Here is a 24,498-nt window from a genome sequence, read left to right as displayed (position 1 = left end):
GTTGCTTCTTGATTAACCTGGTGTAATACTCCTTTCCTTGCTAGACATTGAATACCATTTTCCATCATTTTAGCAGCTTTAACTTCTTCTCATTGCCAACTAAATATCCTTTGATATCAAATACAATTTTCTATCCACTTTCATCTAGCTTTTCATTTCATTATTTGAAATTTGTAACGCGGTAAAGAAATGAACTTTTTATTTTTTAAGTTTGGAAGAGATTGGCAATAAATTCACTCACTGTCTTTGATTATTAGAAATTCCGTATATGATATCGTGATTGGAAATAGAAATTTATCTTTCCTTTTATGTTCCTACTTTTTTTGAATGAATCCTTTAAGCTTTGGTTTTTAGAAATATCTATCCAGAGATTAGCCAATATTCTTAGTTTCTAGCTCTGTGAAACTTTAAAAGTCTAATTTTCATGAGGTTTTAAGAGGAAGTTGTTGGAGTGCAGGTTGGGTTTCAGTAATCATTTACTATCTAAAACTGGAAAAAGAATTTTTCTTAATGCTGTGGTAATGTGGATACCCTTATCATACAACATATCCTTCCACTTTATGTACTCCCGTATATGTATGCATTTGTGTGTGTGTGTGTTTCTTTTTAATTGGATTTCTGAACTCAGGACACTGTTGTTACTGTATGCTTGACTTTAGTTTAAAAATAATACACGCCTGTGACACTACTGCCCAAGTCATTCCTGTTTGCCTAAAATATTGTAGAGAGGACAATTGACAGTTACAGTAGGGCTTCCCTGGTGGCTCGGGTGCTAAAGAATCCACTTGCTGCCAGTACAGGAGACCTGGGTTCAATCCCTGGGTCAGGAAGATCCCTTGGAAGAGGAAATGGCAACCTACTCCAGACTTCTTACCTGGAGAATTCCATGGACAGAGAGCCTGATTGGTTTACAGTCCATGGAGTTGCAAAGAATTGGACACGACTGAATGACTAACACTGACTGAATAGAATCTTTGTTGGAGGGGCAGAAATGCTAAGATAGTTGTAAAACATGGGCACACAGCCTTTAAAGCTTCCCCAGGGATCCCTATGTTACTTTTGCTTGTCTTTAAACTTTACAAAAGAGAGTATAAGTTGTCTTATTGGGATTTTCAACATTATGTTACTAACATTTAAAAATCTGTAATTTTTTTCTGTATAGCTATAGTTCATTCATTTTCACTACTCCACTGAGCAAATAATACTGTGATTTATCCATTCTTCTCTTGGTGTGCATTTGGTTTTCCCTCGGGTTGTCTTATTTTATAAGTATGTCCAATGCTATTACTCTGAACATTCTTGAACATGCCTCCTGCTATATATGTGCTGAGGGTTGGATGAGGGGACAGTTGTGTCTCCATGAATTAGAATTGCTAGGTGGTAAAATAGGAAAAGGAGTACGGCAAGGCTGCTTATTTAACTTCTATGCAGAGTACAGCATGAGAAACGCCGGGCTGGAAGAAGCACAAGCTGGAATCAAGATTGCCGGGAGAAATATCAATAACCTCAGATATGCAGAGGACACCACCTTTATGGCAGAAAATGAAGAGGAACTAAAAGCCTCTTGATGAAAGTAAAAGAGGAGAGTGACAAAGTTGGCTGCAAGCTCAACATTCAGAAAACTAAGATCATGACGTCTGGTCCCATCACTTCATGGGAAATAGATGGGAAAACAGTGGAAACAGTGTCAGACTTTATTTTGGGGGGCTCCAAAATCACTGCAGATGGTGATTGCAGCCATGAAATTAAAAGACGCTTACTCCTTGGAAGGAAAGTTATGACCAACCTAGACAGCATATTCAAAAGCAGAGACATTACTTTGCCAACAAAGGTCCGTCTAGTCAAGGCTATGGTTTTTCCTGTGGTCATGTATGGATGTGAGAGTTGGACTGTGAAGAAAGCTGAGTGCTGAAAAATTGATGCTTTTGAACTGTGGTGTTGGAGAAGACTCTTGAGAGTCCCTTGCACTGCAAGGAGATCCAGCCAGTCCATCCCAAAGGAGATCAGTCCTGGGTGTTATTTGGAAGGAATGATGCTAAAGCTGAAACTCCAGTACTTTGGCCACCTCATGTGAAGAGTTGACTCATTGGAAAAGACCCTGATGCTGGGAGAGATTGGGGGCAGGAGGAGAAGGGGACGACAGAGGATGAGATGGCTGGATGGCATCACCAACTTGATGGACATGAATTTGAGTGAACTCCAGGAGTTGGTGATGGACAGGGAGGCCTGGTGTGCTGTGATTTGTGGGGTCACAGAGTCGGACACGACTGAGCGACTGAACTGAACTGAAAGTATGCAGAAGAACTGAACTGAAAGTATGCAGATGTTCAACTTTATTGGATATAATGACTGTTTCTGTTATTACTACCTAACAAGCCACCTCAGACCGAATGGCATGAAACAGTGTTTATCTTATTCTTGTAGATTCTCTAGATCAGAATTCAGAATACAGTTGGAATGGCCTGTTTCTGATATGTGATGTGTGGGGCTTCAGTTTGACAAGACACAAGGCTGGGGGCCAAAATACCTGGGACTAGAGAATCATTTCCAAGATGGTTCCTTCACTCACATGTGTGGCATCCTGTTAGGGATGCCTCGGTGGCTTTGGTCTCTTTAGTGTGACAGCCTCAGGGGGGTCAGACCTCTTACATGGTGTATCTTTGTTTCACAAACAAAGGTGGAAGCTTCCTGTTCATTTAAAACTGTCCTGGGAAGTCACCTAGCATCACTTCCATCATATTCTATTGCCTGAAGTGGTCACAAACCCTCTCAGGTTCAGAGGGAAGAGACAGAACCCCATCTTTTAATGGGAGGAGTGTCAAAGAATTTGCAACTGTATTTTAAAACCACCATAACAGTTTATTCCAGAGCTAGATGTACCAGTTTATAGTTTTTAAAAATGTAATTTTAAATATTATTACAGATTACTACTGATTGTTTTGCTGCTTAAAAAACATTTCAAGCACTCTAGAAGCTGTGTGCCTGCCTGTATGCTCAGTCACATCCAACTATGCGGTCCAATGAAATGCAGCCCGCCAGGCTCCTGTGTCCATGAGTTTCTCCAGGCAAGAATACTGGAGTGGGAATCTTGCCAACCCAGGGATCGAACACGAGTCTTCAGCATCTCCTACATTGGCAGGTGGATTCTTTACCCCTGAGCCACCTAGAAAGCCCCTAGTAGCTGTAGGCCTGTAGAGTTTTGTTATGTGTATAAAGCAGTTCCCCAGTACCAAGCTATGAAAGAGGAAAAATGATGGAACTTTTACTTGCTGTTAGAAAAATTTTTGAATTCTTTTGGAGAGTTGAACCGAAATTGTTGGAGGGACTACTAATGAAGGCCTTGAGATTACATTGTACTTAGAAGTGAAGGGGGCCACTGATGGAGGCTGAACAGAGAAGTCACAGGATGAAACAATTGGGTTACTATTCTTCTTGATCTGCTTTAAATGTTTTGTGCCTTTATAGGAAAGAATCTAATAGTTTTAATAGATTATTTTTATCAGTGTTTATCCTTTGAGGAATATATGTAACTGGCTATTTCTAGCAGAATCTAAATTACTGAATGTTTCAATTTTGTGTGGAAGAAAGTTGTGTGTGTCATTAGGGGTCTCGTGTATGTAGTTGGAAGTTGGGGGTCTAGTTCTTAATCTTTCATAAGTCTTAGCAGATCATTCACTTTATCATTTTCATTAAGAGACTTAGTTCCTGGAGTCTTTCTTTTCTTCTGTGACTCTGTGATTAGTGATGGGAGTTTCAAACTAATCACAAAATGTGAGCTGCGTCAAACTGTTTCTATTATATTTTTCAACCCTCCAGGCTCCCTCTCAATTCATCTTATTGAAAACTACCCCTGGGAGTGGGGTGGGTAACTCACTCTGCAGCAGTCAGGTGGCATTCAACAGGTGTCTATGAACAGCTTAAGCATTTTACAGTCACCCTCTATGATGACCCTATCTGCTAAGTCATTTCAGTCATGTCCGACTCTGTGCGACCCCATAGACGGCAGCCCACCAGGCTCCCCTGTCCCTGGGATTCTCCAGGCAAGAACACTGGAATGGGTTACCATTTCCTTCTCCAATGCATGAAAGTGAAAAGTGAAAGTGAAGTTGCTCAGTCGTGTCCGACTTCACGACCCCATGGACTGCAGCCTTCCAGGCTCCTCCGTCCATGGGATTTTCCAGGCAAGAGTACTGGAGTGGGGGGCCATTGCCTTCTCCTTGACCCTGTCTGTCTCTGGGGAAACATTAAAAGTTGCAGGTGCTTATTTTGTAGTTGCCTTAGCACTTCTGCCCTTCACAAAGATGATATTTATTGACTTTCCTAGAGCTGTTTGGATTGTTCAAACACACTTTTTGGTGGGAGTGAGATTGTTGTACAAATGAACTTTCTCTTTTATCATGTCACAGTGAAGTTTTTGTCTTTAGTTTGAATTTACATGTAGTTCTGAAAAGCTGTACATGCGTGCTGCCATGTGATACACCTGGAACATTATTTTCATCTTTAGAGTGTGTATTTTTCCTACGATTTCTGTTTAGCTTTTAGGAGCTGTATGATTGTTGGTAGGGGGAGTAGTGCTGTTGAACTGTGTAGCTTTATACTGTTTGCTCTAATGCAGCAGAGGAGAAAGAAAAACAGTTTTAACCTTTTGTTCTTCAAAATAATTATTCTTGTCTTATGTATAAAAACAGCTGAGTGTTGTAAAAGAAAAACGGGAGCAGTTTCAGAGAGATGAACCTTTACCTAGTCAAATCTTTAGAGGGTGCCTAAATCAGAAGGATAGACTGGAAAGAAATTTGTTCCAAACCTTATCTGGACGGAATCTTTCTTGTGTGATGTGTGATCTGAAAAGAAATTGACATTTTTGTTGAAATGCTGAAGCAATTGTTTGATTAACTTTACTGGGATTAAGCCTAGTTTCGGGAATTTAGTTACTTAAATCACTCCATTGTCTGTCAGTTTTAGTGCATTAGTGACTAGTGGGTACCTTGTTTGTAGGAACATACCTAAAAACTGAGCAAGATGTTGAGTCTCCTGTTTGTTTATAGTGTGTCACTTAGGAGCAAACAGGGGTAGAATTTTGGAGCTATAAGGACCTTAGTGATCAATCAAGTGAGGAGACTTGAGGGCCATGCATATAGAATAGATTGGGGGCTTGATTTCCTTTAATAGTGAAATTCTTTCCTTTTTTCCCTTTTTTTTAAAAACATGTTGCTATTTAGATGATTGGTGTATGTTTTCCTTTTATTTATATGGTTTTGCTTATTTCTAAGAATAAATCATCAGGCTTAATTTTATGTAAAATGTCAAATATGGTAGCACTGATCAGGTAGTCTTATTTCTGAATCCATAAAATAGGTGTTAAATTTTTAAAAGACAGCATTTGCATTACTGTTACCTGTACCCAGTTACAGAAGCCAAAGTAATTTTTAAAATCAGAAAGTTAAGTCTTAGCCCATGTTGGTGTACCGTACTCATATGAGCATCTTTTCCTGACATTTGCTCTAAGAGCTTGAATGACTGAATTGACTTCTGACTGAGAACGTCATTTACTCTTTTGGGTCTCATTTTGACCATTTAAAAATTGAGATGTTTAGAGATACTATGGTTTCTTTCAGTTTTAAAATTTGGGACATGTTTTGAGAGGATGATTTAGATTTAAACTTGGCATCATTGTTTGGTCAACATCCCAGGACTTAAAAGTCTATATGAGTCTTGTAACTAAGGGAAAGAATTTTGTTGCAGCATCTGGAGTGAATTGAGCCTTTCAGATACCTATCTAGTTATAAATAATATCTTCTTCCCCCTAGTTTAAATTACAGCTGTACATACAGGATGTGTACTTACGCCAGTGGTCATAGGTGTAAGTACATCACATCTTATAAAGTTCATCATATCTTAAAAAGAAAGCACCTTGTAAGTTTTTTTTTTTTTTAAGTGCAGCTTACAAGTTTTATAGATAAGAGAACTGAGCAGTAGTTTTAAGGTCTGCCTTATAGAGCAAGGTTTCCCAAACTCAACTCGAATTGACATTTTAAAAGTTATTTATTTTGTTTATATTTGGCTGTGCTAGGTCTTAGTTTGCGGCATGTGGTATCTTCAACCTTTATTGCAGTGTGCAAACTCTTAATTGTGGCATGTGGGATTTAGTTCCCTGACCAGGGATCAAACCCAGGCCCCCTGCATTGGGAGCATGGAGTCTTAGCTACTGGACCACCCACGAAGTCCCAGGGACTGGTTCTTAATGAGTTGGGAATAATTACTGTGGTTATTTCTCAGTGATCTTGAATTTGTGAATAAGTTTATCTTCATCACTTTTATTTATTTGTTTATAGTGAAAGGGGCCACTACAGAATAATTGACCTGTGAAGCCGTCTCCCTCATCACCCTCCAGCTCTCATTACATACCCTGCTGAGCATGTTGGAACTCGATTAAAACAAAAGACATTTGGTCTCAGGTTCCTGTTTCCCAAGGGTGTTTAAGGAATACACATTTACCGAAACAAATATTTGTCATTGGATAGAAGGGCACAGAGTGCCTTAACAGTAGCTGAGTTAGTTCAGCTGGGTATGGTAGTGAGAGCAGCAGCAGCTACCACTTCCTGAATACTTGCCACAATGCTAGGCATTCGTTGGCACTGTGATGCAGATCACCACTTGCTTTTGTCGCCCAGTTGTTCCGAGGACGTGTCTCTGTGTCTTCAGTCATTCTGCACTGCAAGCTAGTTTGATCTCTGAGGGCTCACTAGGTCATTAAAATGCTTTCATAAAGGTTTTGTGGGAGGTGGGGTGGAGAGTGTGTCTATATACTATGTAGTAAACAAGAACTTTGACAGAATAATTTTCAAATGCATAGGGAAAAATGTTCAAAAGATGCCAAGAAAACTTAGAGATACAATATCTTGTATCATATAATTCAAGATTCTAACTATTAGTAAATGGTATGAAAGAGCATGGTAATGTGGAGATGATGTGCGAATTCTGTTTTACTGTGTGTAAAAGCATCCAGAACATTCACAGGACCCTCTGTGAGCATCCATTCAGGTTGTGTATAGTTGTTATTAAGAATATAGCTTTGTAATACAGCTTTATTTTTCCTGGTCTGTGTGGGTTTAGAATAACAGTGTGGACTGTAATTTCATGTTTCCCTCTGGCAAAAGAGACTTGCCAGAGTGGTTTCTGAGATCTGGTACCAAAGGAGAAAGGGGTTAGCTTCACTCTAAGGTTACATTGGGGACAAGGATCATACTTCCTTGTAAGGTATGGGAAAGTGGCAGGGGTTGGGATGGGTTTTGAATACAGTTCATTTTGAGATGTTTCTTAGAGATTCAGAGGGAGGCGATGAAAACAGGTGGGTGTCAGAATCTGGAATCTGGAGGGAGGGGCAGTCTTGGCTAAAAGATAAGAACTTGAGGATCAGAAACACAGATGATACTACTTAAAGCTATGAGACTGGTTAAGATCACCTAGGAAGTGAGTGTAGAAAAGAAGATTTATAGGTGTGGGCAGTTGGAGTCTTAGAAGGAATTTTTTAAAAAGGCAAGAGAAAAACCAGGGTAATTCTTGTTTTAAAAGACAAGTGAAGAAAGGAATTTGAGGAGGAGCAAGTGATCACCTGTTTTAGACTGCCGATAGGGTAATGATGATAAAGACTGAGAATTGGAAGTTGGGTTTAGCACAGTGGAGATGTTGGTGACCTTTACTAGCTATTTTAGTGCAGTTGCTGGGGTGAGAGCTTGGATTTAAGAGAGAATGGTAATGGGGAGAGAGAGATTAGACACAGTGAATATTTGTTGCAAAAAGGTAAGCGAGAAATAGGATAATGCTTCCCCTGGCCTCTTACTGTGAGCTTGCTGCAGGGCTGGCCTGCCATCCTGAGTGGTACTCCCCTTCCACCCGCCAGAGGAATGAACCTATCTGGGCCCCTTTTTGTTGAATGTAAGTTTTTACATGCCCTGTCACTATATCATTATTCTAGTCCTGACGTCAGTAATCCACCTTCCTCTTTTCAGTCTTTCCAGAGTTGTTCTTAGGTTACCTTTTGCATTATTTCCAGGGTTTATAGTTGTGTTTAGCAGGGATGAGCTGGAAGAAGAGTCTAAAGCATATTGCCTGGACCAGAAGTTCTTCTATTAATACTTATTTTTAAAAACTGGAAAGTTAACTAACAAATTGATTTTTGATTCAACTTCATTTTCTTGAAGATGTATCATTTATTCCTAAACCTCAGTAGCTCTGAGTAATATTTTCAAAAGTATGTTGTTACACACTTCATGCATATGATGGAACACTAAGCTTGAACACTGATAAGAGCTTTTGTTCTTTTCATCTTTTCAACAGCTGGCTCAGTGTCAGTGGCAGGCCTCGAATTTGGAATTTAGTGTTCAGCTGACTCTAAACACTATGGTCTTCCCAATAAACTGTATTTTATTTTTAAAGTGAGAAGAAAACGTTTCTCTGTAAGAGTTTTTGATCATTCTAGAGATGGCCAGAAACAAGTTCTCCCTGTGGAATAACTTGCTGATACCCTCCCTCCCCTGCTGCTTCCTTGTCCAGACTCTGTACTGTTGACTCTCCTTTAAGGAAGCCAAGCTGGGGAGTAGTGTGATGTTTATGAGAAGCTTCTGAGTCCCATGCTGCTTGTAGTAGGTACTTCAAGTTGTAAGGTGTGGTCCTAGTCAGTCTCTTGCTTTGGTGAGTGAGCTAGATCAAATAATAGCAATTTACTATTAATACTCTTACACTTTAATGTATGGCTTTTGAGTGAATGGGATTATTTATTTAGAATTTTTCATAGGAGAAATTAGTATTACATACAGAATTTGAATATTCTAGCCTCAGTTTGATTATTGAAAGATTCTAAAATGGAAATCACTTTTATAAAGCGATGGATTCTCTAGGCACAACAGTAGACAGAAACTTGATTGGTTCACTCTGGAGGAGCCATTCTGGATTAGGAGTTATTTTAATAGCTGAGATCTTTTCAGTACTAACTCTGTCATTTTCCTTTCTTCTAGAAACATAGCAGATTCCTACACTCTAAAAAAGGCACAGTAACTAAGCCAGTGTTTTGTTCTGAATCTTCATCCCTCCAGTTCAATGTCCAGTTCTCAACCAGCCACAAAGAACTGTAAACCATTTCCATCGTTTGTAAGGCTTTCTCCATTAAAACAGTTAAGTGTGTCTAAGGCATTCAGGTCTTTCAGACTTAATTTAGATGTTTTTGAGTTTGAAAATAAAGCAGAGCCAAAATAAGTCTCATTTTTTTATATTTCCTGAGAATTCCTTATTCATAAATTATAATACATAGATGCAGATAACATTGAAGACTGATGAGCAGCTAAAGCACACAGTAAGTAGTGCCTGTAGGAAGGCATGGATAATCTAGTTGCAGATCAATCATATATAAGGCCTGACTTGGAAACATAGAATACATAAGTAACAAAATAAGGGGACCACACTAAGCTTGAAGAATACAAAGTAATGAATTGTGAGATACAAATCAGCAGGAAAGACTCCAAGATGGAGGTGGTTTTTAGGAATAAAAGATGTTAATAGATATTTCCTGGTTGTAGTCTTGCATAGAACAAACATAATGCCCTGAGGACTGCTGAGAGTCTGTTGGAGAATTATTATGTTTCTTTCTTTTATTGTGCCTGGCAGGTTATATATTATGTATATGTTACCATGTGTAATAAAGAGTCCGACAGATGGGCATTGAGAGCAGTTTGAAGTACCTTATGTAATTCTTTAAAGGTTGGGTGTGGTTTTTTTTAAGCATATATCTCAGTCTTAAAAATGAAAAAATTGAATGTACAAATAATTTATCTGCTGATCTACAGAATAATAAAAAACAAACTAAAGATTGTTTAGAGGTGTCAGTTTACAAAGGTTTTATCATTAACACCTTTGAAGATTCAGTGGATAAACTTAGTTCTTAAATTTCTTGTCTAGTCGCTCAGTCATGTCCGACTCTTTGTAATCCTATGAATCTTCTTACATCAGAGTCCCCATATTGATCTGTTTGTCCTCTACTAATAAAATATTACATTAACATTATTATTCAAGAGGATTTTAGAGAATTAAAAACAAAAATTAATCCCTTTCTTGTTTTCTCTGTTGACCAACATGTAACTTGAACTCTAAATTTTCTAGTACTTTCCACTATTTAGCTTTCAAGTGTTTAGAAATACCAGAGCTTTCTTAGAGGAAATGATTTTTTTTTTTTGTTCAAGTAAATAATTATTGTTAGATCCCATAGAGCATCTTAAGTTCTCAATATGTGGTAATACTCTAACCCTGTTTTAAAAAAAAAACAACAAACAACTATTAAAGCCATATAGGTTCACATAGCTAAAAAATAAATCTAAATAAATACTGGTAACATAGCTGGCAATGTTGCAGTTTACTAGTCATGTAATATTACAGAAGCAGTTACTGGTATTGTATCTTTCCATGTTTAGGGACCCCCAAAAAGCAATTCATTGTGTAAAAGTGTAATGGATCTTTCCCACATATGTAGGCAAAGGAAATTTACCAGTAAAATGTTTAATAAAAGCAAGGAACAAAATATTAGTTAAAATGACTTCCCACTCAGGTGGTAGTCCAGTACATGTAGACAAAGTATTTTGGTACAAAGTAAGATAAAAGTTCACAGAAAACAACACCTTAGAAGGCATCCTTGAGTCCTGCACAAAAACAGGGCAATTACTTTACTAATTGTTAGCACAGAGTAAGCAATAGGAAAGAGTTAAAAGACTTCTCAGTGTTGGAATCCACATTTTTTCCTTCTTTACTGATAATGACAACAGTAGAAACCAGTTCATCATTATATTTACATAAGTATCACTCTGCAGTCTTAGTGACATGTTATTTTTAAAGCATGACCCTGCTTTTAAATCACTGTCTCTGATTTTGAGCTGTAAATTATTAAGAGTAATAATTTACATTTTGAGTATTAGGGACGAAATCTACCTCTGCTTCTGATAAACTGAATTTCTGTAGCATGTTGTTTTTGGTAAGGAACAAAATACATAAACTCTGTGCTTGAAGCTGTTATTCTTACACTGTTTTGTGTTCAGATTTGCCATTGGAGTGTCGTAACATCTTCACAGCTCACCTCAGGCTTGCTAACTTTACACCTCCCACCTTTGTTAACAATTCATATTTCTGGCCATGTTGCTGGTATTTTTAACACAAGATACTTTTTGGACACTTAAGGTGGGGTTTTCCATTGTTCATTAATTACAACATGACAACTTCCTACTGAAAATTTTATCTGGTTAGAAACTGTCATATGACAAATGTATTTGTAGAATTTAAACATGTTCATAATTGGGGGTTGTGGTCCTCCCTTAACACTGCCTGTCTTTAATTAGCTTATTAGTCAGGCCTCCAAAAAAAAAAAAAAAAAAAACCGGGAATTAGGTTTTGCACTAGTATTTAGAATAATATTTATCAGGCTGTTCATTTTGACAATAAAAAAAATTGAAAGGGGCTGTTCCTTAATATTTGGGGAAAAAAGTGTTTATCCGCCAGAGTTCTTAGGAACTGATATGTTTTAAGGAATTTTCTTTTCCTTTTGTATTTTTAAGTTTTCACATAGTTAAAGTGTTTTCATTTCCTTCTTTTTCCTTGACCTCAAACTAGAAAGAAAAGGAAAAAAAAAAACTCTTTTGTTTAAGATGTGTCAAAATTCAGAAATAATAAATTTCCTCTTTCCTGCCAATTCAGAGTGCTTGCTGTTGGAACACTTTGGTGAGAAGGCTTCTGAGCTGAGTTCAGGATCCCTGGGCTAGACTGCCAGGATTATTTGTCCACCAAGGGTGACTAAGGAAGAAGTGCTGTAAATTAGCCAAGAAATCATCTTTCCCCACTTTGGTTTTCAACGTTAGAGTGTTACGTGGGCTAGCCATTGTCAGTTGTTAAAACACTTTTGTCTGAGAATGAACCTGTCATTAAGTGGATGCTTTGTTAATTTTACTAATCACTTTTTGCCTTCGAAATGCTGCCTTTTATGGTATTTGACTCCCCTTCTACTTTGTTTCGGAGAAGGCAATGGCACCCCACTGCAGTACTCTCGCCTGGAAAATCCCATGGACGGAGGAGCCTGGTGGGCTGCAGTCCATGGGGTTGCTAGGAGTCGGACATGACTGAGCAAATTCACTTTCACTTTTCACTTTCATGCATTGGAGAAGGAAATGATAACCCACTCCAGTGTTCTTGCCTGGAGAATCCCAGGGATGAGGGGGAGCCTAGTCGGCTTCCGTCTATGGGGCCGCACAGAGTCGGACACGACTGACGCGACTTAGCAGCTACTTTGTTTTCTTGAAGACTTGGGATTTGTAAAGAACTAGATAAAAACTGGTTTCTTACACATAAGAGTGACAGGAAGTAATAAGATTTGAGGAGATTTTATATAAGAATAGTATTATGTGGTTCATGTTAGGAGTGGTAGCTGAGGCGGTTACCTGGAGTATCCCGGTGGTGGTGGATGGTGGGGATTGGTACTGTGGCAGCTTCAGGAATGAACCTGTGAAACCAAGAGATTTTATAAGATAGGAAGGTTATGAACCTTGGAGAGTAGTGAAAGCTGGAAATAGGACATGAGGATTGACTAGTTTTACTTGTTTTAGTGAAGGGGGAACATTTTTATAGTGCAAGAATGAGCCAGAGGTTGCACTCGATGTCTTGAGGTTCTTTTTCTGAATTTGGGCTAGAACTAGACCTGCAGCCAACATTGAACCAGATAATTGTACTAAAGAAGAAAGAATCTCTATATTTTGTACTTATTCCATCAAGATTAGGGAACTGTAAAATGCCTATTTCACTCTACCAGTGGACTGTGTTAAACTTCACTTACAGTCACTTAAAATGTTTTGGTAATGAGTATGGAGGTGGGGCTAAGGGCAGTATGACTACTACTTTCTTGAAATAGAATTTTGTGGAAGATCATAAAATATTTTGGTTACAGAGTATACCAGATGCCAGGTACTTCCTCTCATATTAAAGTTGCTGTTTTCTATCAGACTTTTAGTTTTTAAAGAGAAGTTGAACCTTATGTAATAGATACAGCTAAAATCTAACTTATCTTTTCCCCTTCCCAAGGCTAAGGAGGACCCTGATCCTGAATTTGTTGTTTATCAGCACTGTACATGTTTTTATGCATTTACTACTTATGTATTGGTAACAAGTCTTATAATTGTGTTTTATTCTTCGTCTTTTTTCTTGGTTGGGGGGTGGGGTTGGGCTGTGCCAGTCTTAATTGGGGCACTCAGGATCTTCAGTCTTCTTTGTGGTATGAGGGATCTTTTAGTTGCTTTCTGATGTTTGTTTGCTTGGTTTTTGTTTGTTTTGTTTAGTTTTTATATAGTTTTTCCATTCCACATTGTTGAGATTTAGTTATGTTGATACATATAGTTATAATTAAATTGATAAACAATATTCCATTAAATTCCTTAACTAGTTGTATGTATCTAAAAAAGTACTTATTTTGTTTATTATTAGTTTTTATATTTTTCCATTCAGCATTGTCTTCTGAGATACAGTCAGGTTGATACAGATAGCTCTAGTTAATTAGTTTCTGTTATTATAGAAAAATCCCTTAAAGGAGTAAATTAGTTTGTTTCCATATGCAAATTAAATTATAACTAATTTTTAGTTGTTACAGACTATTGCAGTGAACCTATTTCTTTATGCACATGTGCAGGTTATATTGTCTGTCAGAAGTAGAATTTCACAGTGGTTGAGTATACACATTTTCCACCTAGCCAAATATTTCCAGATTACTCTTTAAAAATGGTGATGCTAGTTTTTATTGTTGTTGGCCGTATGTGAATTACTGTTTTCCACATCTACCAACACTTGGGTTTTCCAATCTGGGTTTGAAATGACGTCTTAATATTTCTAATACTTTAACCAAAATCTAATAAGACATGGCATATTTTTATGTATTTATTGGCCATTGGGATTTCTCTTATGTGAATTTTTAATATATTCATCTTCTGTTAGATTGTCTTCTTAAACCTCTTTGTTGGAGTTCTGTTATATATTCTGTCATTTTATTTTTAGTTTTGTATGTTGCAGATATCTTCTGCCAACCAGTTGCTTGCCTTTAACTTTATTAAATATTTTGCAGTTTGTTGAAAGTTAGCTCAGTTTTTTTAAAGAGGTTTAAGAAATTCTTCCCTGCCCTGAAGCTTCAAAGATAATCTTGTTAAGTTCAGCTTTTTGGATTTAGGAATTCCAAAACTAGGGAATTATATCATAAAGAAAGGAAGTAATTTTACTTTTTTCATGTAAAGAACTGGCATCTCAATGCCATTTATTGAATAATTCAGTCTTTCTCACTGCTCTGACTGCCCATCTCTTACATGTATCCAGTTCTAAGTTTAGGAGTTCTGTATTCTGTCCCACTGTCTTTTTGTCTTTCTAGACTGCCTTAATCATCATAGCTTATCTTACATCTGCAGTGTGAATGTTCATCATACTTGCTTTAGAATTTCTCTAGTGCTGGTCTTTTTTTTTTTCTTTTTCTTCCTAATGTGAATTTTTGAATGAATGTTTGTAAGCTTCCATTAAAAACCCCAGGAGAGGGGGGTAACTCCTTGGTAATCCAGTGATTAGGACTTTGCACTCTCCCTGCCAAGGGCCCAAAGTCAACCCCTGGTTGCAGAACTAAAATCCCACAAGCCATGTGGCCAAAGAAAGAAACAAAAAAACAAAAAGCCCTATGGGGAATTTGATTGGAGCTTATTTGACTCTGTAAATAGATATGAAAATTGTTATCTTAATCTCTCACCATTTAAGTAGGTCTCTTGGTTTTATTACATTTTATGCAAAGATATTTAGTATATGAAGTTAGCAATTGTTAGTGTTGTAAACAGTGCTTTTTTAAAAAGTGAATATTTTCTACTTGTTGACTTTTGGAAACACTGTTAATTTGAGTATGTTGATCTTTACTCCGCAACTTTGCTGAAGCCTTAGTTAGTTTTATAATTGGTGGTGTCTTGGATTTTCTGTGTAGATCTGTAATCTTTATATGTCTTGAAGTAGAAAATATTTCTGTCTCTTGAGAAATTCTAAAAATTCACAAAAATTGTTTGCCGCCAGATCAGGATACTTGGAAGGCAGTTTCAGCTAGTTAGTTTGGGATGTATTTATATGCGAAGAGTTTTATTATCCACGTGGCCTGTGACATATATACACATAGTCTTGAGTTTTTCTTGACACTCAGGTTGGTTTGTATAAGGGCATTCAGACGTTAAAACCTTCCCACTCCCATTTAGCATAAATGTTACTGCTACTCTTGAATTTCACTCAGTTTATTTCCTTTTAGGAGGCGCAGGTCAGAATGGAGATGGGCTGCAGACCGAGCAGCTATTGTCAGCCGCTGGAACTGGCTTCAGGCTCATGTTTCTGACTTGGAATATCGAATTCGGCAGCAAACAGATATTTACAAACAGATACGTGCTAATAAGGTAAGGGATAAGTGTCTGGTCTTTTTCAGCCCAGCTAAAAACTATCATTATCCCCTGTTCCCCATCCTTCAATAACTCTTAACTATGTCAAAGAGAATGATTTAATATGATCTGATATAGCTGTTTAATTTGTTTAAGAGCCTGGTGTTACTTAGCATAATGCAGACAACACTGTTAGAATATAATGTTAGATTAGAATGTGGGTTTAGAACAAAACAGTTTGTATATCTGGGCTAACAGGGAACAAAGGAAGGTGGGTACGATTTAAGGTAAGCCATTGACCATACCTGCATAATTGTTATATATATGAAAAAGTGGTGATGACTGAGGGTTTTCGTCTTTTTTTTCTTTTTTTAAACTAAAATGTGTTTCTGTTTTGCTGCTTAGCTTCCTTTGCTTTCTTGAGGAAAAATGGATTTTTTTCTGAAAGATAATTCAGGCAAGATTAGACTCTGGTGATTTCATTTTTTCCTTGTCCTATTTGTGGTGGATTGACTCCTACCATACCGCTTTTGTCTTTAACAGTGATGTTTGTATAATTTTTCTCCTGAAAAATCAAGTTATAAAAATGTCCTCTGCTTATTTGGGGTTTGACTGGGGGATCGATGTACATGGAAAAGAAATCCATTCAGCAAATAGTTGAGTGCCTCCTGTGTACCAGCACCGTTCTCCTTAGTGGCAACTCAGGGACAAATAAATATCTTCCTTTCGTGGTGCTGAATTTCTTGCAAGGTACTTTTGGTATTAGCTTGATGCAGTGAACTCCTGGACTGAACATGTGGGTCTAGATGAAGCATCTTCTGCTCCTAAAAATAAGTGTCATGACACTTTTTTGTCCCGCCTTAGTGCTGGTCAAAGCCTTAAGAAAACTGCTATATACTGCAATTGTGAACTGCATGCATTAAATTAATTAGTAGGCCAAAAGTTAAAGGGTGACTAACTGCCAAGATGAACAGAAGAGTGAGGGTTTGAAATAAAAGTTCTGCAGCCTCCCTAATATATTATATAAGTTTTTATTCCAAACATTATACTGGAGTGTTCTTTGAGCTTCTTCCCCAGATAGAGTTACATGTAATTCTCCAAAAGTTCATTGGAACATAATATAATTGAGGGCAAAGTCCAGAGGATTTAACCTTTTTTAAAATAATAATAATAATAATAAAGGGTTCCCCTAGGATAGGGAACATATTAAATCTTGACTAACTTTAAAAATTAGAGCAAATGAGGAATTAAGCCTAAAAATATTCACAGAGGATGGTAAAATTATGCTTTCCTTAGCTCTTTTTCACTAAGAAAATTAAGTGAGATTTGCAGAATATCAGCTGGAATGGTGATTAAAGAAAAATGTCTAGGAGATGGCTGAATATGCCTATTCTGAAGAGAAAAACATTCTTGCTCAGTTAGGGACACCTCATCAGTGTCTGTGTCAAGACTTTTGTAGCCAATAATTAAGTGAGAATTTTCATATTTGAGAACTGGAGTCTCTTAGTAATAACTGAGATTATTAGAATAGTAGTCAGTCATATTTGTTGCTGTATCTATTATATTTGTATACAACTATATGTATTGTGTGTTTATATATGGTCCTCATTATAAAACTACTAGTAAACTCAAAGATGCTGTGGACTGTAAGTGGCACCATCATGTCACAGTTCAGTTGCTCAGTCGTGTGTGACTCTTTGCGGCCCCATGAACTGCAGCACGCCAGGCTTCCCTGTCCATCAGGGTAGGGAAGGCTCCATCACCAACTCCTGGCACCTACTCAAACTCATGTCCATCGGGTCAGTGATGCCATCTAACCATCTCATCCTCTGTCATCCCCTTCTCCTCCTGCCCTCAATCTTTCCCAGCTTCAGGGTCTTTTCAAATGAGTCAGTTCGTCACATCAGGTGGCCAAAGTATTGGAGTTTCAGCTTCAGTCCTTGCAATGAATATTCAGGACTGATTCCCTTTAGGATGGACTGGTTGGATCTCCTTGCAGTCCAAAGGACTCTCAAGAGTCTTCTCAAACTGTCTCACCACAGTTCAAAAGCATCAATTCTTCAGTGCTCAGCTTTCTTTATAGTCCAACTCTCATACCAATACATGACTACTGGAAAAAACCTAACCTTGACTAGACGGACCTTTGTTGCCATAGTAAGTATCTTTACCAGAGTCACAGCACGGATACTTCTGTTTTTGATGCATATTTCAGAGAAGTACTTTGGCAGTGTGCCTCAGTTTACAATCTCACAACCTGTGTGGGAAGATTCTCACTTTTGGTTCCTGCTTTATTCTTTAGCTCATAACTCAGTAGTAATGACAGCAGTTTTGTGAAATTATCAAAAGTCTTCTTATTGTTGTTCAGTTGCTAAGTCGTGTCCAACTCTTTGCATTCCCATGGACTGCAGCATGCTTGGCTTCCCTGGCCTTCACTATCTCCCAGAGCTCAAATGTGTGTCCATTGAGTCAGTGATGCTATCCAGCCATCTCATCATCTGTTGCCCCCTTCTCCCTTTGCCCTCAAACTATATCAAAAGTCTTAGCTATCTCTGAATATCTGGAAAGTGATTGATTTGAAGTTTTATGTATATATTGATTATCCATGGGTTTTTTAATCATTCAGGGCATAATGTTACTACACCAGACCTGGACTTGGTATACCATTTTTGATTCTAGTTCTGACTTAGCTGTCCTAATGTTGGGAAGAAAACACATATTAGCCTTAGTTTCATGGTTTATAACAAGACATTCTAGATTATAGTATTTTTTTTTTTTTTTTTGGTCTACAGTATAAATACAAGTCTTAAAAATTCTGACAGGAAGAATAAAAGTAGAACAATAACCGAAATAATATATCAGGAAAAATTACAGCTTTATTAAATATTTATATGATGTCTTTTGGAAACAAATGTATTCGTTTCCTGGGGCTGCCATACAAGGTTGCACAAATTGGATGGTAAACTTAAAACAACAGACATTTATTTTCTCAGAGCTCTGGAGGCTAGAATTAAATCAAGATGTAGGCAGGACTCTGCTGCTTTTGAAGATCTGAGAGAAAAAATTTCCTTGGCTCTTCATAAGCTTCTGGTGGTTGCTGGCAGTCTTTGGTGTTCCTCTTGTTTATAGCTGCATCACTCCAATTTCTTCCTCCGTCTTCTCTCTTAGTGTGTCTGTGTCTCCAAATTTCCCTCTTACAAGGAAACCAATCAAGTTGGGATTTAGGGCCCATACTAAATGGTTCTTTGTTCCTCTGTCTTCATTTTAGCTTGATGATGTTTGCAAAGACCCTGTTTCCAAATCAGGTCACATTCATAGGTTCTAGGTGACAGATTTTGGGGGGCAAGCACTAGAATTTTCCCCAAAGATAATTAACTTGTGTCTGATCTTCATGTATCACTATAGTGACAGAAGGCTTTGAACATTTACTGTGTGCTGAACATTGTACTAAACATTTTGCTGTTATTCACAAATTTAAAGATAAAGGGTCAAAGAGATCAAGTTCATGGTCATACAGCTAAATGAGTGCCGAGCTGAGATTTGAGATTCTGACTGTCCTTCAAATTAGCACTTGCCTTAAATGCTTGACTGTTTTATAAGTTACTTAAATGGGAGATTTTTTTAAACTCCTGTGTTCTAGTAAAGAGATTGGTGTTTTCCTTTCCCATTCTCCAAAGTTAGCCAGAGTTCTACAGGCATTTTCATGAAATCTAGGTTTGGTGGTCAGCTGTACAGTTATAGTTTGTCTTTGGATGGGGAACTGGCAGGTAAGATTTTCTTTTTTGGATTTACTCTTTAGCATGTTAATTTCCTTAAAGTAACCTATTCCAGAAAAGAAAGTATTTGAGAACTACTGGATAAGTATCAATTTTCTCTTACAGGCTGGTAATTATTAGTCTGTTTAAGAATAGTGATTCCTGCTGCTCTTTGGAGAGTGGGTACAGTTACTAGGAGCTCTTCTTCATACTATTACGTCTTAACTTGCACATTCAATCAGCTTTTATTTTTAAAAAAGATACTCCCATGTATTAGAATGAGAAAGGAAAATAGCATCTGTACCATGAGTGCATATTATATACAAGTACATTCATGTGTGTTACTTAACGCAGAAAGCAACAGCTTACAGGCTTGTTAGAAACAGAGCTAAATTTGAACTCAGGGCTCTAAATTTATCTGACCCCAAAGCATTTCCTGTCTAATGCATTCTGCTGTGGAATCCTTTTCATCATGTCTCTTAAGCATATTTATTGAAGAAGGTCAACACACAAGGGACCAAGAAGATTCTGTTGGTAAGGGAGACTTCTTTCTCTTAACACACAATCTTCAACATTCATATCTAGTACAAAATATTATCTTTTTTTAATTTTTGTTTTGACTGATCTGTCAGATTCCACAGCCTTGCTAAGGATGAAAGTGTTAATTGGGAATGAGAGGTGGAAGAACTATGAAACTTATGATAGATAAGGTGCTGAATGGGAATAACCTGAAATACTTGTCTTCAGAATTGATGTAAAATAGTTGCAGTCCATCTTAATGGAGTTCTAAGGCCTTGTGGCTAGCCATGTCTTGCCTACATAGCCCAGGATGACCTTTACATAGCCCAAGACAATCTTGTGGAGCTGGTCTACAGTGTACCCACTGATCTATCTAAGATGGGGAGGAAAATAAGTATGTGAAATTGCATCTTAATTTTGCTTTACAGATGAAGAGGTGCTTTGGTTTTGTAGGGGTTTTTTCTATACAAATTAGTTTTTTCTTTTCTTTCCTTTTAGCTTGCTTGCTTTTGCCCTGTTTTGTAATCAGGCTTAGCACAGTTTCTGCTACCATTTCTTTCTTTTTCAATTTTACTTCCTCCCAGCGCCCCCCACCCCCGCCGCCCCGCTATTTTTAAATGTAGGATGTAGGATAGACTTGTATTTCCACAGAGAAATAAGTTGCAAGGATCTGTTAGGACTGCATACTACCATGAGCCTTCCCGATTTCTTTTGTCCTGTGTAGGAGTTCTGTAGGTCTGAACGATCCAGGCATGGTCCTGATTCTGACTTAGGGAGTGGTAGTAAAGGGTGGGGAGACTCTCCTGGACTTTTCACCTTGGCCTTAGAGTGCAGTGGTCTTGAGGTTATTGCCACTCATGGCTGATGCCACAGCCATGTAATGTTTACCCAGTGTTAACCCTGAATGCTAGGGAATCCCAGCTTCAGGTTGCCATGAGAGGTGTGGAGTGGAACCTTATGGAATTTTCTTCGCTCACAGCGACCTTTCCTTTCATGACTATTAACTGTATTAAGTCTATTTTAGGAAAACTTAAATAATCATGTAGACCTTGTTTCGGTCCGTCTCTCTCTTGGACTCTACCACTTTTCAGCTCTCACGTCACCTTCTATAAACTTCTGTTAGGGCACTGTCATTGTAATACTTTGCCTACCTGTCTGTCTGAGGTAGATGAAGGTAAACTCCATATGAATGGGATGTATTTTATTTATTTTCTTATTTTAGGGTTTCACACCACCCAACACATTGTAGACATTCAATAAATGTCTGAATGAAATTTATTTCATTATTTATCTCATTTATTCACTTATTTCACTGAGTGAAAAGATTTTAGCTATTTGTATACTTTTTATTTACCCATCTTCCTTTTAGTTGCTTTTATCCTTTTTGGTTTGAGGTATAGTGTAAAGATGTAATGGTTGGTTTTGTATGCTATAATGAACATATCATAGATTTGGTGGTCAAACAAAGAATGCATATATGAATGGTGTCTACATCAGCATAGCACTTGAGTACATATTTACAGAAGTAGATTTGATTAAAACTAACGTGCATTGAAAAGACTTCTCAACAGATAGGAGTTCTATTGTAGTGGCAGAGGCTGGAAACCTTGAATGAGTCTCTGACTCCCTTCCATCCCATCCCAGGAATCATACTTGCCTAACTGATTGATTCTGTCTTCAAATATATATATCCTAAATCCAATCACTTTGGTCTAAGCAGTTCTTTCTGCTTCTCTGTTTGCTCTCCACTCATCTTTGTGTCAACAGAGTAGCAAATTGATCCTTTTAAACTGTAAGTCAGATCATTTCCCACTTCTGCTTGAAACTCCAGTGATTTACCATCTGAATATAAAAGCTGAAATACTCTGAAGGCCCTGTACCACCCCACCCCCACACTCAAACTCCACTCTTGGATTTTACTTCAGGCATACAAAATTCCTTACAGTCCTAAAACTTACAAAGCTGACTCCAGCCTTGAAACTGTTGCATTTGCTCTTCCTCCAGATATTCCCAAAGTTTGTTCCTTCTCTTTCAAATAATCACTTTTTCAGGGCATTTTACCCAGACTGCCTAATACGAAAGAGAACCTATTGCCACTTTTTAATTCTCTCACTATTCTTTAGTTTTTTAGCATTTTAACACTTTCTAATAGGCTATGTGAATCGGCTTCCCTGGTGGCTCATTGGTAAGGAATCTCTCTGCAAATGCAGGAGATGCATGTTTGATCCCTAGATCGGGAAGAATGCCATTTCCTTCTCAGGAAGGAAATGGCAACCTGCTCCAGTATTTTTGTCTGAGAAATCCCATGGGCAGGCTACATACAGTCCCTGGGGTCACAAGAGTCAGGACTTAGAGACTAAACACCACCAGTAGGCTATGTAAATTTTACTTACTCATATATTGTTGATTGTCTTTGTCCCACTATTAGAATTCTAAGCACTTTGAGAGATGACTTTGGGCAGGGGTGGGCATGGGTAGAAGGATATGTCTTTTATCCTGTACCCCCAGCACCTAAAAAATGTTGGTGAATGGAGAAATGATGGCTTGATTTGAATGAATGAAAGCAAAAACAAAGAGTAACTGGTTCTAACTTTGTTGTTCAGTCACTCAGTCATGTCTGACTCTTTGGGACCTCATGGACTACAGCACGCCAGGCTTCCCTGTCCTTCACCATCTCTCAGAGCTTATTCAGACGCAGGTCCATTGAGTCAGTGATGCCATCCAACCATCTTATCCTCTTGTCATCCCCTTCTCTTCCTGTCTTCTTGCCCAACATCAGGGTCGTTTATAATGAGTTGACTCTTCGTATCAGGTGGCCAAAGTATTGAAACTTCATCATCAGTCCTTCCAATGAATATTCAGGACTGATTTTCCTTTAGGATTGGCTGGTTTGATCTCCTCACAGTCCAAGGACTCTCAAGAATCTTCTCCAACACCACAAATCAAAAGCATCAATTCCTTAGCACTCAGCCTTCTTTATGGTCCAGTTCTCACATCCGTACATGACTACTGGAAAAACCATAGCTTTGACTAGACAGACCTTTGTTGGCAAAGTAATGTCTCTGCTGGATCGATCTAACCCAGCTTGTATCCCTAGTTCTGCCTTGCCTTGGCCTATTGACATGACCTTCAACCTGCATCCTCCCTGGGTCTCTAGAATTTGATGGAGAATAAATGGTCTCTTCTAGGATTTTTAAAGCTTTCGCAGGAGGATGTCTTTGTAGTCTCTCAGATGCTTTTTGGAAATGATTGGGTAGTTTAAGGGAAACGAATTTCCCTTTGAAAAATATTGTCTGTTTTATCTTGACTTACCTTCTCACCTAAGAAAAATTTATGGTGTAACTTTATATCTAATAGATTCATTTAGGCTCCTAGCTTTAATTAATAATTTAATATTTTCTCACTAAATGGAGTTTTTAACTTAAAACTAAAAAAAAATTATTGTACATTTTCTTTCTTGATGTATAACTCTGCTAGGGAATATGGGAGATACAAAAATATTTGTATTTTATCTAAGTCTTCAAAGACCTTACCAATTAGTTAACATTTAAGCAGAAAATTGAGGCAACAATAAATGAAATACATAATTTGGCCTAAGGTTCTGCTCCGGAAATGAGGTTTAAATATACAGGATGTAAAAATAAAATCATGAAGCTTTAAAAAGCCTGGCAGTGCGGATACAGAAAATAAGGAAGGGGTTTGGTTAACTAGGGACATTTTCTTGGAAGGAGGTGAGACTTGGCTTTGACAGGCTATTTGAAAGGATACATGGCATTTTGGATAGATAAATGTAAGAAAAAGGCAGAAATCGGCATGAACAAAGACATAAGAACAGGTAGTGAATGGGTATTACTACTTTGTTATAACCCCCACCTCTCAACACCAACAACTTCGTATACATTCAGACATTTTCTAGGAGATAATGTGATTAGTGTCCAACTGTGAAGGTAGCTGGAGATAGCTAAATAAGGCGGGGACAGATTATGGAGGACTTTGAATACCAAGATGAGTTTGGGCTAACTTTACATAGGAAATGGGGAGGTGGTTTGGGCTTTTAAGCAGCAAAGATGTTGAATGCTGTATTTTGAGAAGGGAATGTTGTGCAAAATAAAATATTGCTTTTTTTTTTTTTTTTTTAAACAGTTTTTACTTTGAAATGGTAAAGTTTGTGAAGTCTATTTTATGCTTGTGATTGAAACAAGAAAATACTTTGCAGGAGAAGTTTTTAACCAGAGAAACCCCATTCTGAAGGCTAGGGCCAATATTTCTTGCTTTATTAATAATCTCTCCCTCTTTTGAGGAGTCTGTACCCCATATTCTATATAGGCTAGGTATAGTCTTATTCCAGAATAGGGAACTGTTGTTTCTTTTACTGGAGATGGGGGCTGGGGGCGGGGGCTGGGGGGGATGGAGATCTGTTTTCCTTTCAAGCTGAGGTAAAATTCCATTGTTCTTTATAAGCTAACCAACACCCCATCCCTCCAACTCTCGCCATTGCCTTTACATCTATTTCATAGGGACTTTTGCATTAGGAAGAACCCGAGGGACAGGATCATCTGGTTCCATTGGCTCACAAGAGCCTATGTCATAATGACCTGAGGAGCTCCACTTGATACAGTCAGAATCTTTAGGCTCTAAAATCTATGTTTTAGGATGTTCTCTAGGAGATTCTGATGCTGAGTCAAAGGATTGAGTCTAGTATTTTTCAGTTCAGAGCTTGCACTAGGACTTACAGGGAAGCTTTTTAAAAACAGAATAACCAGCTCCTT

General features: G+C 37.8%; 1 protein-coding gene across 5 annotated transcripts in view; it reads left to right on the top strand.

Annotated features, from left to right (window-relative positions):
- Positions 1–24,498, top strand: part of KANSL1 (KAT8 regulatory NSL complex subunit 1) — a 170,898-nt gene that overhangs the window by 99,164 nt on the left and 47,236 nt on the right. For all 5 annotated transcript variants that reach the window (XM_027517457.1, XM_027517459.1, XM_027517460.1 and 2 more), the window contains one exon: positions 15,335–15,476. In XM_027517457.1, the coding sequence (XP_027373258.1) occupies positions 15,335–15,476 (142 nt within the window). The remainder of the gene's footprint in view (positions 1–15,334; positions 15,477–24,498) is intronic.

The sequence above is a fragment of the Bos indicus x Bos taurus genome, chromosome 19 (genome assembly GCF_003369695.1).
Source record: "Bos indicus x Bos taurus breed Angus x Brahman F1 hybrid chromosome 19, Bos_hybrid_MaternalHap_v2.0, whole genome shotgun sequence".
Classification (NCBI taxonomy): Eukaryota; Metazoa; Chordata; class Mammalia; order Artiodactyla; family Bovidae; genus Bos; species Bos indicus x Bos taurus.
Note: the sequence above shows the minus strand (reverse complement) of the source record. Positions and strands in the feature narration are given on the sequence as shown.